This window comes from Limanda limanda, chromosome 11 (assembly GCF_963576545.1).
Source record: "Limanda limanda chromosome 11, fLimLim1.1, whole genome shotgun sequence".
Classification (NCBI taxonomy): Eukaryota; Metazoa; Chordata; class Actinopteri; order Pleuronectiformes; family Pleuronectidae; genus Limanda; species Limanda limanda.
The window spans coordinates 15,725,961-15,743,185 of NC_083646.1; the positions used below are offsets into that span (position 1 = coordinate 15,725,961).

At 40.3% G+C, this 17,225-nt stretch overlaps 2 protein-coding genes across 2 annotated transcripts in view; both read left to right on the top strand.

Moving 5' to 3' along the window:
- The window catches only part of LOC133014789 (glucocorticoid modulatory element-binding protein 1-like), a 7,282-nt gene extending 559 nt beyond the window's left edge, over positions 1-6,723 (top strand). Inside the window, exons 3-9 of the mRNA XM_061082054.1 lie at positions 202-323; positions 867-970; positions 1,495-1,676; positions 2,052-2,198; positions 5,286-5,423; positions 6,038-6,148; positions 6,245-6,723. Of these exons, the coding sequence (XP_060938037.1) occupies positions 202-323; positions 867-970; positions 1,495-1,676; positions 2,052-2,198; positions 5,286-5,423; positions 6,038-6,148; positions 6,245-6,723 (1,283 nt within the window). The remainder of the gene's footprint in view (positions 1-201; positions 324-866; positions 971-1,494; positions 1,677-2,051; positions 2,199-5,285; positions 5,424-6,037; positions 6,149-6,244) is intronic.
- A 4,573-nt stretch (positions 6,724-11,296) lies between these two features.
- Positions 11,297-17,225, top strand: part of ptprub (protein tyrosine phosphatase receptor type Ub) — a 165,003-nt gene continuing 159,074 nt past the window's right edge. Inside the window, exon 1 of the mRNA XM_061081460.1 lies at positions 11,297-11,483. Coding sequence (XP_060937443.1) covers positions 11,414-11,483 — 70 coding nt within the window. The 5' untranslated portion in view covers positions 11,297-11,413. The remainder of the gene's footprint in view (positions 11,484-17,225) is intronic.

Genomic DNA, 17,225 nt, shown 5'->3' on the forward strand with positions numbered 1-17,225 from the left:
CTTTTAAATTAATAACTCAATAGCACAGGTAATATATTATGTGCACTTGTTTTTGAGACAAACACAAATTATTGTTATACAAATCCTTATATTGTTATCATAGTGTCACATTCATTAATATTATCTTAAGTATCTGGTGATGTATTATTGTTATTGGACTGCTAGATGTTAATAATTATATGTTTGTTCTGTAATGTTTAGATGACTGTAAAGCAGAAGGAGATGAAATCGAGTATGGCTACCCCATCACCTGCGGCGACAGCAGAGCGGTTTTGCTGTTCAAGAAGTTTGTGTGTCCAGGAATCAATGTCAGATGTGTCAAAGTGAGTCCTCGTGTTTGGCGAGTCATTATTTTATTAACGCTGAATATGGTTGAAACGTTATCAGTTGACACCTGTACGTAAAGATGGATAACAAGTCTCCGCCTAATTCAACTGTCCAGGAATGAAGCTACAATATAGGATGGAGCTGCGGGAGCAAGGTCCTGTCGATACACGTGCTCGGCCAATCAGGAGTCAGTCTCCGATTTCAATCATGACATTTCACTTTGTTTTTATTGCATCAAAATATTAAATAAAAGCAAACTTTGCAGAAATATTTACACTTGAACATAGATCATTGATAGAACTGCCTAAAATAATCGAAACCATTCCATCCACTAACCTGGAGGAAGTGGGGTTTATGACCTATACTGCAGCCAGCCATCAGGTGGCGATCAACAGACTTTGGCTTCACTTTTGGGGAGCTGTCATGTCGTCTATCTTTATATACAGCCTCTGGTCGACACACATGGTTATTTTCACATCTTGTCTTGTCTTGTCAATTCTTCTAATATCTTTTATTAACAAACTATTCTTCTCTTACAGTTCAATGACCAGCTCATCAGTCCTAAGCAGTTCGTACATCTGGCAGGGAAAGCAACTCTGAAGGACTGGAAGAGGGCCATCAGACTTGGAGGGGTGATGCTGAGGTAGAAAAATTAAAATGTTTCAAATATATACATTTTCTGTCCTCACAGGTGCTGGGGAGATGCATGTAAATCTGAGTGACCTTGAAGGAAATCCTACTCTGAACTCTTGGCTCTAAAGCGTCAGACTTAATACACCTCTCTCTAATGCAGTCAACGCATTTAATTGCACCCCTGTCGAGTCTGTCTGTGCCGAGCTTTGCCACAACATTCCAGAGGTAGTCAGTAAGCAGCAGTATCATCATAGCAGGATCAAATAGCATGCAAGCAGGCTGCTGGGTGACACTCCTCACCCCTTTATCGTGTTTGCACTTGTTCTTGATGTTGCTGTGAGTCAATACAACGGCTCAATAAGCAATATCTGCCTTTTTCATCTGTATTCTTCCCGGGATCAGATTAATGTGCTTTGTGTCAAACAACCCCTCTAGGAAACTATTGGGATTCTTCAATTAATTCAGTCCGTGCTTCAGCACTCCTCGGCCACTGTGCATTAAAAAAAAAAAACCCTGCTTCTCCTCCCCACGCAGGAAAATGATGGACTCTGGCCAGATAGATTTCTACCAGCACGACTCGGTGTGCAGCAACACCTGCCGCAGCACTAAGTTTGATGTGCTGATCAACAGCACAAGGCTTCCTCCGGGGACCTTGGTGCAGCCGAGCCCAAGTCTGTCTCTTGACCCCCCTGGAGGACAGGGGCCTCCGCTGACAGGTAGATTTCAGCTGGCATTTAATTTATTTCCCTAACATATGCTTGTGCTGCAGAGACAGCAAACTAAAACTATTGAAGCCACCTGGATATCATTTATTTGCAGCAATGAAAATAGAGGGATATCAAGCAGTAATTTCAAGACTTCAAGGCAAATAGTTAATGAGGGAATAAGCTGAACATTGAAGTAAAAACATTCATCATTAAGTGCATGCAGATACTTTTAATGATGCAGCCAACGGTGCACAAAAAAAAAGTCTAGGAAAGACATTTTTCAGTTCCCTCTGCCGACTCTGTCTACTCACATTCGCTGATAAAATGTGATATTTATGCTCTGCTATTATCATATATTCCTGCTGCTTTTTCCCCTCATTTCAGAGATTGTGCATGATTCCGCAGAGGTAGAGGAGACTTTGGGGGATAGATTTGGTGCAGCAGCAGAGTGGAGCCCTGGTCCAGCCCGACCTGTAAACCCTGCCACCGCCAACGGACATGCAACCAAGAGAAAGAGGGCCGACACAACTGGTAAATATTAGAAATGATATAAGATAGTGTTACTTGTAAGCATCGGGAAAGGATGTAGAATTAGTGGCTATGAAGAGAACCAGAAATGGACTCGGTGATGAAGAAATATATTAACTATTAAGACAGAATCATTTCGGAACATGTGATACCAATAATTATCTTCCAAAAGCAAATATTTGTGCACATTCATTTGTTAGGAAACAATGAATTGGAAGCTCACTTATTTACTGACAGCCTGTGCTCGCAGCATATCTGGCACAGCGGGAAGCAACTCACCTGCAGAGCTGCTTTGTGCCTTTTATAGGAGATGTCACATGGGTATATCTCATGTTTAAAAACGATTTACACATAGTGTTGTACTGCAGTTTTGTGTTTTCACTAGTGCTGTCAGTTAAACGCGTTATTAACGGCGTTAACGAAACCCATTTTAACGCCGTCAAGTTTTTTAACGCGAGTTAAAGCAGAGCTGCAGCTGCAGCTTCAGTATCTGTGTTCTCCTCCAGTCTGACCTGCTCTCGCTTTTTGTTTTAATATTTCGGCAACTAAAATATATATTTTTGAGCTATTGAAGCGTCCCCGCTTACACAGGACACGGAACTTCTTTGTGGTTTAGTAACTTGTATTTCCTCTACACGAACATGTGCACTTCTCTCTCTTACTCAGTCACTCGAACACATCAACAACACTTCACTTCCTCACTGATCCCGATCCCCAAACAACCCCATCCTATTGGTCCAAACAGTCACATGTCCCACCCTGACCCCTTCACTGACCCTCAGGATATCAGAACGCTCCTTCAACACAGTGTTTTACTGAACATACGTCAAAACCAAACATAAACATAAACCCAGTCCCTTACACTATTAGGCTGCAGCTATATGTTTTTATTTATTTAAAAATAGGGTACTTCTTATTTCATACATTTTCCACAAATATGGGGAGGACTCAAATAGCCCTACAAAGTTCTGTGTTTAATTTATTTAAAAGTAGGCTGACACTTGCCTGTGTATTTTGTTTGTTTGTTATTTTGTTGCTTGTCTGTTTGAGTAGCTAGCTGAAAGCAAAGAAGTAGTAGTATTACCTTTTATTGGTAACCTAACTGTCACGGTTCATTGTTTCTGAAATAAGAGGCCTGACTGCTATGTTCAGAGCAAACTTGAAAAAAATAAAATATTAAGCCATGGTTTAACTGCACTGTTGTTTACCTGAAATGTGCACTTTATAATTTTATTTTGTACCGTCCTGTTTGGCAATGTTGTTTTTCAATAAAATAAAACATTTGCATGAAGCAAGCCAATCAGCTTTTCCATGTTGATAAGAGCATTAAAACGAAAGTAAAATTATGGGAAAAAAAATAAATGAAGGGACATTTAGAATAGATACAAATTTGCGATTAATTGCGAGTTAACTATGACATAAATGCGATTAATTGCGATTAAATATTTTAATCGTTTGACAGCACCAGTTTTCACATATAGTATACTGCAGTTTTGAATTGGCACATAGTGGTATACTGCAGTTTGGGTTTTACACAGTATTGTACTGCAGTTTTGTGTTTTCACTTAGTGGTATACTGCAGTTTTGTATTGGCAGTGTCAATCAGGGGATATGTTTACACTGTAATCTCTGGACTAATGGAATTTGTATTTACTTCTGGTATAAACAATCTGTCTGCTGACCGAAGGCAGTATCCTGGAGGGAAATTTGGAAAGTTTATAAGATTCCTCTTTATTATTCCAAGAGGTACAGGTTCAGTTCATTAACTTTGAGCCACGGTCTTTAAAGGCAATAGCTCCTACTCTGTTACGCAACTTAATCTTTGTGGATAAAAATGGGAACTAATGAGGAAAAGAAACAACATATTCATCCTCAAACTTTGAAGGACTAACACTTAATGAATAAACCATAAGAATAATAAAAACTTTAAAAATAAAAAGTATCTCCCTGGAGGCCTTATCTCGTGTCCCGCCCCTTTATATCGTTGCTGTTTGACACCTCTGATAGACAGACCACTGAAACTCTGAATCGGCAGTTGTGCAATGTTCCTGCGTACTGGCCTGAAAAAAGCTGCCAAGGAGTCATGTCCCTTTATATTACTATCGACAGCGTCTGACATTTCAAAGAGTGGCTTTCTCCAGTACGGACCTAGGCTTTGATTTAAGGGCTTTTAAAGGTGACCTGATTGTGCTTTGTTCCAGCTGGACCACAGGAGGCAAAGAGCCTCGAGTGATCTTTTGTGTCTGATCAGCTCCTCATCGTAAAAAGAGGCATTGCTTGTCACGGGGCTTTAAACAAATTGCCAACTCGGAGTAAACTCAGGCAATAACTATGCTCGTCTATCTACAGAAATGTGCTGTGTGCTTCCCATTAATGTACATTCCCCACGCGGAGAAATAAATGAATTTCGCTTCAGACAGCTGCAAATGGGATTTGGAATATTTTCCTCTAGCACATTGCATTTATCTTGACAGACATTTAACCAAACATGAAAGTGGATGCATTTCTTGCAAGATAAGATATAAAGTATTTCTGACATTTTATCACTCTAATATAATTTTTTCCCTCTCCGTTTTGTTGATCTCCCCAGTAATTTTTCATTTTCAGTCCAATCTGCTCCATCCTCCTTTCTCTCCTCTTTGAACACAGCTTTTCTTACTCATTTTCCATCTTTGCTACTCTTTTCTCTCTAGCTATTACCCACTAAACATCCACTCTGCGAGTGCTGCGCTGCTCCCATTTCTTTTATCTCTGTCTATCTTTTTTTATTGTTTCTCCATCCCTGACACCTCCTCCCGAGTTTCCCTCTTCATTTTATTACTCTCTTTTTCCATCTTTTGACTCTTCAAATCTCAATCTCTCCTTGCCTCCTCTCCACTCTATCTCATTTATCCCATATTTCTAATGTTTTTTTTTTTGCTTCTCCTATCCTCTCTATTGTGTCCAGTCTCTGTCGCTGCTAAACTTCACCTCGACACTGTGCCTACACTGTTTCCTTTTAATTCTCAGTGACTCTTTCTCATTTTTAAGTAAAAAGAAAACCAAATGTATGTGTTAATAATAATAACAATCCTCCTTGACCTTCTCTAGATGGAGTGTTGAGCCTGTGGAAGGGTGTGGCAGACTCAGGGTTGATGGGGGAGGTCCTGTCCAGTCTCCAGACTGAATTATTAACGACTCTTAAAGGAGTGGAGGTTCGCAGTGAGAGGGCCAACCTGCAGGAGACAGGTGAGATAATGCAGCGGGACCCATCTAACAACTGAGCTGTGAAAAAAATGTGACATTCACAAATCCCCAATTTGAATCGATAGGGCTTAACAACCCTCAACAATTGTTAAGAAAAACTACCCCCCAAAAATATTATTTTAACCAAGGAAAAAATGTAGAAACCTCAGAGAGAGTCGCAGTTTAAGGATCCCTCTCCCATGACAGACAGAAGGGCAATAGATGTCATGTGTAAGAGAGGACGTCACCAAAATAGCATTCCAACCGTCATGAGAAAAGACAGTGTCTAACACGTCCACTAAACTGTCAGTCAAGTTACACAAATGCAATCCACTTTTGCAACAAGACTTCGAATAGACCTCATTCGCTAGATTTAGCTTAGATTTTTTGTGAAGTGATCCTACACTATTTCAGAGGAGCCTTAAGTGTGTGCTTAATGATGTGTATTTTATATCTTACGTTATTTTTATTTGCTCTCCTTGTTTTTAATCTACGTGAAGTATCTTTAAGAATTGTCAAATATGCTATATAAATATAATCAATTCTTATTATTATTTGTGGAAGACAAATGAATAAAGAATAGTAGCAGCTAACATTGGATTATTTTCTTTTTTCAGATGCCGTCGTACTTAATTCCTTGTGCGAGATGTTTGGGCTTCTCGACTCAGTGAAACAGGCTCTGGACCTGAGGCGCAGCCACGGCGAGGAGAGTAGAATCCACGACAGTGGTGAGAAAGCTGTTGAAGACCACATACAATACTCTAGACCACGTACAGGGATGTCCCAGTGGTTTCTGTTGGCTGATATTATGTTGTTTTTCTCAGTGTTGGATGGGATTTTGGAGGAAAAGAGGAGGCAGGTTTCAGATAAAAGCACATCCTTGAAACTCCTCCGACGTCAGCGCCACAACAACTGCCAAACCCAGAATGTCCTGTCCCCTGTGAAAACAGTGATCCAGCCTCTCTCTGTTCTGGGTTTATCCGCCGCATCTTCTGCTCACCTCTTCACCCATTTCTCTGCCTCCACTGGCCTGCACCTCCACACCAAAACTGGCAGGATGGACAGCGATAGGGACCATCAGCTTGGTGAGATGAGGAGCCAGAAGAAGGTTCACCAGCGGGGACAAGAGGGCATGGAGAAACAGGACGCCTCAGGGATCTTCAAAGAGCCAGGACTAAGAACTGGGATGTCTCGAGAAGACCTTCACCTCAGAAGTCAAGAGGAAGAGGAGACGGAGAGTTTGCACGAGATCGAAAAGGTGATTATCGAAAGGAAGTCCTCAAAGAAACATAAAAGTAAGTAAGCGAGAGGGAGATGATTCCAAAAGGATGCTAAAGAACTCCGAGAGGAGGGAACATGCTGGAGACCAGAAGACTGAAAGGATAAAAGATAGAAAACAATCTTACTTTGTAAACGGTGTTGTTTTTTCTTTTCATTATTTTATGTGGATACTTCAGTTGTGTTGCAGGCAGAGATCTGTTGCATCAAGTTTTTTAAATTGCACATTTAAGCACACCAGTCTGAGTGTCTGCTTTTCTAACATTTCAACAAATGGGTTGAGGAGATTCATTGGATAAAAGATAAATTTACTTTTTGCAGCTCTAAATGCAGTGTTTTACAATATGTCACTTTATATGTTATGGAAAATGGCAAATATTTTTTTATGACTTGGATTTTTTTTCTAAACACAAAAAGTTAATCAATTTATAATGAAAATTGATAGTGATAATAATTGTCTGTTGCAGCCCTCCTCTCTCATCTAATTGATTCGAAAACAGGGTTTTTGTAACAGAAATCAATGTTCTTTTATTAAAATTTCAGTCCAATGATTTTAAAATCTGTAAATATATGATTTGATTATACCTTTGGTTAATGGCGATAAAACATTGTCGGCAAATCTTTAAGATTGCTGTGACAAATAAATTTAAAACTAACTTCAAGTAAAATTTGTAAATTAACATTCAGCGCTTACTTCACTTGTGTTTTGAATTTTTTAATAATTGTATTTTGTGAAATATTTCACACCCTGGCTTGTATTATGGCTCATGTAATGATGCATAAGACCTGCCTAACATCTATGCAGCACTGCCTGAAGAATACGTTATTCTTAATCTGAGACAGTGAAGACTATACAGTAGATTAAATAAGTATTGTGACTGTTGGCGTGTGCTGTTGCTTTATCCAGGGTACCGTGTACTAACCTGCCAGAAATACAGAGTCATAGTAAATAATTTTTATTCCCTTTACTATAGAAAACTGACAAAGGATAAAAATATATGAAACTGTGACCGTGTAAAAATAATGAGCACTTTTTAAATAAAAAACATTTACATATCATATTTTAACAGAAGTGATGTTTAAGTTTGTGTGTCAAGAGTATCTCAGCTCTGTAGTTATTTCTCTGTAAGGCTCTTGGTAAGGATTGTAAAATGCTGGTTGAACGTCTCCTTTCCTCATGTCTCATGTTTCCGCAGGTTCAGCAGACTTCTGACCTGAGAGCCAGTTACACAGAAATATATATATAATACATCTTATTTAATGGTGCCTTTTTTTGACACTCAAGGTCATGATATATTACCCTTACACTGGACATTTACTGATGTAAAACAACGATTTTTCTCTATCAACCAATTGAAATGTTATCATATCACTGCCTGATGTGTTTGACCACTCTAAAAGTTTAATTTAAAAGATGAAAACAGTTTTGTCCACTGCGATTCACCCTTTATTTACTTCTTGAGCCCCATGCTGCACGTGTGATAGTGATGGTTTAATAGCCGGCCTTTGACTATTTCCTTCAGAGCTGTAATGACGTGTTATTATAAATTCACACACAACACTGCCTGAGCATTGTTGGCGAGGGTTTATGAGTGACAGCCGATAAAGTGCTTGATAAAATGACTTTCATCACAGTGCAGCTGTCAGTATCCCTGCTGACGCCTGTCCTGCTCTACAGTGTTTTGCAGCATCCTGTTGCCTTTACTGCAAATTAAACTATCTTGCGGTTGAACAGATTCAGGCCAAAATACTCCCAAGCACAAAAAAATTGCTACTCTGGGCCTTGAATACCAGGGTCCAAAAAAATGGCTGCCATGCATCAAGCAGGTGTAATTGCAGGTGTTAGCTCGACATATGCTGCGCTCCCCTGGTTAAATGAAGTCATTTGCCGAGCAATCCATCGTTCATCTGTCATTCCGGGCTAACATAATTTGAGACTGAGTTGTGCATTCACGTTGGAAGCCTTATGTGCATCCGTTTGGCCGGCTTTTAATTTATCTTTAATGCTCACCCACAACAGGAAAATGAATGATGAATAGCCTTCATAATGATGTCTTGATCCAATCAGGAGTCCTGGAGCCACAACTAAACGTGTCACCCCCCCCATGTTTCAGCCCCGTCTTGCTTGCACGCAGAGATATTGGCTGCAGCATCAGCACTTGGGGAAGATGTTTAATTTCCAATGTGGATCACAAATGCGATGGAAAGCTGTAATCGGATACGACAGGACACCTTGCAGCATGTGACCAGTGATTTATAATTAAATACACCACCCTGATGATTCTACACATACACTATGACATGTCAGAGAAACTGCAAGGCAAATTTTCCTGTACATGTTTAAGTGACACTGGCTTTTCAAGTCTTTATATGTGACATATGAATTCACAAGTCATACTGACTTCAAAAGGGATTTCTGGGTAGAAAAATACATTCATATGGAATCCTAATTTAGTTTACACACAATGATGGACGGCAACCAATTACACAAATAGGTAACGCAGATATCATTCAAAGGTTTAAGGCGGAAAAGCCATTGTTTTTTCATAATATTTTGTAGATACCTGGATTAAATATACTTTTTATTGCTGATATTAGGTAAAAACTTGGGTTTATTGTCGTCACTGTTATTGCAAATGTAAATTTTGAAACACAGACACGTCCGCAGTGCAGAGGCGAGTCAGTGGCTAGAATAATGAGTAATTTCTCAAGCTGTAGCCTTCGTTGACGGATGGATAATTCGTACCTGTGTGGTAACTGCTGTTAGGGAAGTGAAGATGAACTACACTCGTCATTAGATCTAAATGGAGGAAATTGCAACAAAAAAAACAGATTAGCACCTTGTCTCTGTCTCTACAAATACACACCACCACACACAGATGCCTGTTTTTGTAACACTTAACCATGTTTACTACACACACACACACCTAATCCCACCTCTTGCCAAATGCTATTTCTAACCTTGAAAAAAACAAGTGTTGCATTCCCAAGTCTAGACCTTTAATCATCAAAAGTTCCGTCAAGTCCCATCCCCAAACCTCACCCTATATAATCTACACCAAATCCTCATGATCTCATCTAAAAATATATTTTTGAACCTCAAAAAGCAATTTGAAGCAACACCATGACATTTTTTTAAACCACACAATTGCAGCTTCAAAATGAGTTTGATGGTATTCCTACTTTGGAGATTTGTGCCGCTGTTATTCTCACTCCTCACCCTGAATGCCTGTTCTCTGATTAGCTGGTACGATTTCCTGTGAGAAGTGTGTAGCTGACTGATGGTCGCTTCTTAAATTGACAGAATCAGTCCCAGCAAGTCCAAGAGTAATGCTGAACTTTGGATCATTTAAAAAGACTTAGAACTCTTAAAAAAAATAACAACATTTATCTCCATTACTCGGCCAGGGAACTTTTAAACAGCAGCAGCTTCTCTGGTTCAGGAATCCAATAATCATGAGCAATATCCACTGTTCAGTTGTGTTTTACTTCAGTAAGTGGGACTCCGCAGTCACAGCTCTGGTCATAAGATTGATAGACTTTGTTTTTCTCTTTAGATGAAGACCACTTATTCGCTCAGACAGAGCTGAGTAGAATGAATCCCTTCGTGTGACTGCAGGGGGCGCTGCAGCTAAGTGACAGTGTTGCTTTAAAGAAGTACACGCCGGCTACAAAACTGTCCTCACTCTCAGGGTGTAAAACTCCTCCCGGACCTCACAAAGATATGAATAACTGAGTGGACACACACTAACACTGTGTGAATTGCTGTGCATATTCATTTATTAACTTTAGCACTTATTTATTATTTAATATTGTGAGTTTTACTCTTTTAGATGTATATTACTACGATAGCACTTACTTATAAACACTTGGGGAATCTCTCTTGACCACTTAAAATACTTTAAACAGTCCCTCCTTTATACGATTTCTTGAAAATAGATACATAAAATACAGTTGCTAAGGCGTGTGCACAGAAATACACAGAGTAAAAAATATACATAACAATTTGATTTGAGGTATGTGGGTGTTTGAGTTTGAATATATATATATATTAAAGTCTTATTTTTTATTATTTATTTTGTATTTATGATTACATATATTTGTGTGCGTAATATACAATATATAGCACAGTAAACAACATATTTATAGATTTAAAGGAAGCTGGTTAAGTTTAAGTTAATAATTAATTAAGGAGAATGGGTGAGATTAAATCAGTTTTAACTTCTTTTCAATCCTTTTCCAATATGTAGATTAAACCCCTGTTTGATTTAGTCTTTCCTCGTCACTGTTTGTAAATAAAATTATTTTTAATAATTTTTGTTTTGCAATTGTTTATTTAATTTCTCTCTTTTTTTTATTTGCATGTTCGAAATAAATACAAATGAATGAAAATTAAATAAAAGAGGGTTTTGCTTGGCTGAGGGTTGAGTACCCCGGTGTCATGGCGGGGTTCGGCCACTTGGAGGCGCCCGGCTCATACTGTGTGGGCGCCGCTGAGTAGAGGCAGGGGTGGAAAGTGGGTTTGAGACGAAGAAGAGAAGCTCTCTCCCCCTGAACTGTTTACCCTGACGTCAGTGTTCAGGAGCCGCTGAGCCTCGTCTCCCTCCGACACCCTGAAAGTCTCTCAGTGAGGAAAACACTCTCCCAGCTCCGCCTCGCTCCCCGGACCTCGCGGACTGGATGAAACATGTAAAGTGGACTACAACAGCTGCACCATGCACACCTGCGCCTTCCTGTTGATTTTGACTGTCCAGATCTACGCCGATGGCATCGAGGGGCCAACAGGTAAGACTCGGGCTCGCGTCCACTTGCTCAAGGGAGCCGGGAAGTTCCTCGCACGCAAGTGAAACTCCGGTTAGAGGAGAAAGCGGAGCGAGTCTGGCGAAGGTGTTTTGAACTTTGCGCTCACGTTGCTGCTGCGGGTTCCCACGACTTACTACTCGGGACTGTGTCACTCCTCCCATTAGGAGATCAAAGCAAAATGATTTGATAACATTAAAAACTGACTTTTGAAGTTTTCCCTGTGCCAGACTCCAGCTTAAAACACCACGGGGATTAAATCAGACTGGTCCTGGGTGTTCTCTTGGGCGTAAACAGCTCCAGTTCTCCCTAAACAACGACCCCCTGCTGCGCACTGTGTGGTTCCTGCTCTTATCGCTCCTGCACATTTGTTTGACATTGTGATCCAAAGTCAGAAATCAGTGAGTTCCCAGTTTCCGCCCAACACCTCTGGGGCTTTCGAGTCAATATTTGTGGGAGCGTGGATCTCTACCGAGTCCACCAGCCAGAGAGCAAATACCTGAGGCGGCACCACACCGCTGTGAGGTCGCATTGCTTCATACTCAGTGGCTCCCGTTTAAAAGTTGGCCTTGTTGATTTTTTTAACAGAAAAGATTATTCTCATGATATTAATAATAATATCCTGAGCTGCCGCTGACTGTGGGGGAGACGGTCAGATTCCCTCTGAAAGATGCTGGATGTTTTCCCTCCTCCTGATGTGCTGAGCTGCCTCTGGTCTTTTGGGTTGTTTATTTGGAGAAGACCTATTTGTGCTCGCAAAAAGCTTCCCAGATGATATTTACTTGTTAGATGGTTTCAGGCTCAAACGTCTAAATTAAGAATATATATATTTTTATGTGTTTTTGTTTTGAGCAAAAAAAGATGGATTGCAACATGCTGATGATGGGATTTTTTAGAGCAGAGGAATGGAAATGATGCCATTGATACAATTTTACCCTAAATTGAATAGACTCTGACTTAATTTTCAGTTCATTTTCACAGTAATTGGATAAATGAATCTTTTCAAATGAAAAAATCTGCCACATGTCGGGGAGATTTTAATATTCATTCATAATGATGTTTCCAAAATCACTGATTCTCTGTCATCTGTGCTCTGCTGTTTTTTTGGATATATATTGTTAATAGGCTGAAATGGCTTGGTCCTGTGTGGATCTCTTTTTCTTAGACACACACACACACACACACACACACACACACACACACACACACACACACACACACACACACATGCATAATGTAGCCCCTGTGGAACATAAAATCAGGACTCTATTGGTAAAATTCACACTGCTGGCTTTTTCAAGTCTGTCTAACAATGTGACACATTCTCGTCTTACACATGTCGGGGATAAAAAATATAAAAGCTTTGATTATGTGGAGATTTGCGTTGACATTTCACAGTGCTAACGCACTAATGCTTCACAAGAAATGAGGCAAACGCACCGCCGCTGAGTACAATGCTTGAAGGAGGCAAGAACAAGCAAAATAAATGAACAAACCCATGTGAGCAGGATGTGTCGAGAGCTGAATAGAGCAGATCATTAAGAGGAATGGACTGAGACATGTGAGGGATTAGATCACAAACAGGTAATTAAAAGAGATGAATGAATCAGGAAGGCTTCACTGCAGCTATGGAAGTGTGTGTGTGTGTGTGTGTGTGTGTGGACAAAAATTTCACATCACACATTTTTTTAGTTTGCAAACTGGAGTGTTAAGCCATCTGTGCCTTTATCTTCCCATTAGACACAAAGAGGTAACGCTGGCAGAGTCTCTTTATGCTTTTCATCAGGATCATAAACGTGTTCTTAGTTTCTCTTTTGATTTACACTTGCTTTATTGCTGTGACCGTGTGAAGACCTCACCTTAACCTTGAGTTAAGACTCCACTCCATGGGGGAATTTCTTTCAACACACTCCCTAATCTGTATTTTGCGTATCTCCGTCTTGCTACAGTGATCAGTCCTGGCTGTCAGTTCAAGAGGAAGTGAAATCATTAGAGGCTATGAAATATGACGGCCCTCTGCTGCACCGGGGCTGACTGCGCTGAATTTGATATCACATTTAGTCAGGCACAAAGAAGTTGTGAACATGAAAAGTCCCGTTTCCGGGTGGATCTACGTGTACTTTTTTTTTTTTTCTTGCTGTAAGCCCGATTTGACACTTTCACTCCTCGGTTGTCTCTGGTGGGACTAGAATGGATGTTCACTTACCATCTGTCTCCTCTATTAGCGGCGAATGTTGTCAACCGAGTGGTTGCAATTATGCAGCGTCTCATGACTCATTTCCCAGTTTGATCCAAAGTTAAGGCAGAATATCTGTTTCGCTTACTTCAGTGAATAAGATAACACTTGGACCGAGATGAAAAGGCTCAGACTGTCTAAGCGTGGCATGGAATGAATAATACTTGAGGGCTTTGAGTTTACTTATCAGCAGCAGCTCTCAGAAATGTAATATGGGACCACCAGCACATATAAGCGCAGAGGGATCAGAGCTGCAGTGATATTTCGATCATCAAAATAGTTGATTACTAGCAAATCTTAAGCAAAAATATCAAAAACATCTGCAGCTTCCACCTTCTTAAAGATGAAGGGTTGATGTTTTCTTTCTCATACGTGATATTACACTAATGATCTTTGGGGGTTTAGAGAAAACAAGATTAGATGTGAGCTTTGGATTTGGATGGATAATCGAGAACATAACCGTCAGATCAACCAATAGTTGAAATATTTGTCAGGTGCAGACTTCGGGCTAAGTCGCACATTTGCGAATACGAAGCAAATGTTGCGGGTCAAATTTCAACAAAGACTCGCTGATATTTGGCAGAAAGACAAATAATGCGGGCCAGACCTTCTCACAACAACAGGGAAATGTTCGTAACACACAGCAGAGCAGTCGGGAGGCAGGACATGACGTATCAATTCCTCTGTGGGAATCCGGTGTTTAGCACATTGACACTGGCGTCTGCACTTTTCACCAGAAACCGTTGTTGGGTCGTTGCGGGTTAGAAACGTCATTAACACGCTGTGATTTCCCTCGACATTTTCTTACTGGATTCTCACATGGGCTCACTCTGACATGTTCTGGACATTTTACTAGGGGGCTGGCAGGAGAGGTTTACGGTAAATGTCTGGAGCAACTCACTCGAAAGTTTGCATTCGTACAGCCTAATAATTTCAGGGCAGCTCTGAAAGCAGCTTAACAGAGTAGCTCACATCCTGACACACTAATAAATATGGGTATCAGACAGTCGTAAAACACTATACGGATTAAATAGCACATAGTGCATTTTCTACTTAAAAGGAGGGCAGATTTATGTGTCGCACCACGGTACATTGTTAATACGGAATGTATTTCTTCAGGAGAATTGTCTCGAGCCTGTTTAGGTGTCAAATTCAAAATGATTGATTATGGCAAATAGTCATTATTGTTCCAGTATTAATCTCACAGTGGCTACTTGTAGCTGCTGCGTAATGGTTCTTGTGATTCCATTAGCTCACTGTGTAGGCATTTAATTCAATTGTGGGGGAAAAAAGAGCTTGAGATGCATTTTGTGAATTGTTGAGAAAATGTAACCGTCATGTTGGAAAATGTTGCCTTGCACCACAGAGCTGTGGCAAACCCACCAAATGGAAGTGTTCCCCCCCGTGCGACCCAGGCCACTACTACATGCGGAGAGAGGCTTCAGGCTGAAGGAATCCAGCCTGAAGCCGACTGGTGAAAAGACTTGTTGATTCCCATCTTTGCGGGATCCCAGGCATTAATTCAGAGAGCAGATGGAAAACTTTGCAACAAGGAGGAAGGGGACTGGAGGGGATGATAATTTTAGATGGAGGAGCAGAGAATAACAGAGAGATTTACTCAGATTGAACGGCAAAATGTTTTGTTTTCGACCGAGAACCTTCCTGTGTGTGTGTGTGTGTGTGTGAGTCGGTCAGTGTGTGATTAAACAGGGTGCTTATGAGAGGAGTTCCCTGCTCTGCAGCCTGTCTCTTCCCATTTCTGTCTCTGATCCATTGTAATGTGTGGCGATGTGGAGGAGAGCCAGCCGCTCTGATTGGCTCGAGACTTGGAGGATGAAATATATCAATCTACTGTATGTGTTCGGGGGATTGGGCTTGGGTGCCAAGTGCCATGATTGGTTCTTCTCATCACTAGAAGCACGCGTCCAATCAGGGGCCTCTTCTGTCCGGTCTCATTTCTCACGTCTTTGCGATGCCTCTCACCGATGTTTGTGCTGTGCTGAGTTTCTATACAAGACTGCAGCCCATGCACATCTTGTTTGTTCTGCTAAATTAATTCTGCTATAAGCATTTTGCTGTTCTGTTTTTAATTATCATGGGTGACTTTTCCACTTATTTTCCTTTTGTTTTTGTTTAAGGTGCCGTGAGTTGTGGTTTGCTCATGCAAAGGATTGTTTGCACTGTAAAAGGCCAAGTGGAGGGTTCAGTTACCATCCGTCTGAGGCAGAGAAAGAGCAGGTCACTGCCTTTTGAGAACAGGCCAAACCCCCAAAAGCGGGATCGCCTCTGCCGCGTGTGTCTCCTTTGCCATTTAGCCCGACCCCTCTCCTTCGCTTTCTTTGTGTGTTCGCGCTCCTTCATATTAAATCTCTCCTGCCGTTTCTGCAGGGCCAACAAAGAGCTCTGAAAGGAAGCGCTCACGGGGAAACTGGGCAGATATGAGATAATTATACATGATACTTATTATCCTGTCAAGGTCCACTTTATTCAAAGTTTATTATTAACAGGTCAGCAATCAGGAAATGTCCACAGGAGAGATGAGTGAGGAATTGAAATAAAAACTAAAGAGCAGAGCAAAAGCTCATCAACAGCTGTTCTATTTGAATTAAGGTGAAAGGGACTTAAGTCAAATGTCCATAAAAGTTTAAACTAATTATAATAGCAAAAACGTATGTCTTTTAAAAAAGTTTAATAAATAATATGTAACAATTCTTTAAACAAATAGACCTATTTTTTTTATATTTTGTTGATTTGTGTATTTTTACCAGCAAAAATGTTTTCAGCCAAGCTCAAGGTATTTAAGGTAGCATTTCTGTTTGGTCGCCTTAAATTTGCGTCAAATCCATTTTACCTGTTGCTTTACTCATCTAGCTATAACTTTAGGGGCCATTTACATTAAAGGGATAGTTAAAAAAAGAAATCCACTAAACTCTCTGATCTCATCTTGGGAGTTCTCGCATTAACTAGGAGCAGTAACTAGCAGGAGGACATTGGGGCTAAAAACATGGTGTAAATATGGCTGACAGATACTTGGATGACACCACAGGAGCACTATGGAGGCTTTTTTAGTTTTTTTCTGTTGATTTTAAATTTTGAAAAAGTGGTCGCCATTAACTTTAATTATATTGGATTTGGCTGCAACACTGTTTACCCCTGAAACTCCAAAAGTGTTTTTTTGGACTCAAACACTTTACCCACTCCTCCATCGACATAGTGGTGAGTAGATAATGAGGACATTTCATTTTTGGGTGAACTATCCCTTTAAGGTGAAAAGGACTTAAGTCAAACATGTTTTTGTTATTGTGTGCTCCTGTTCTCTGTTTGACTGAGCATTTGGCAAATATTCTTCTCTGTTTCCCTCACTATCATTTTATTTTAGGAAGTTTTTTGGCCAAGATCCTCACATTTATTTTGCAAATGATGCATAGACCGCTTGCTCTTTTAATTAGAAACTTGCACTCTGTGTCGTATGCTATGAATGTTTTAGCATA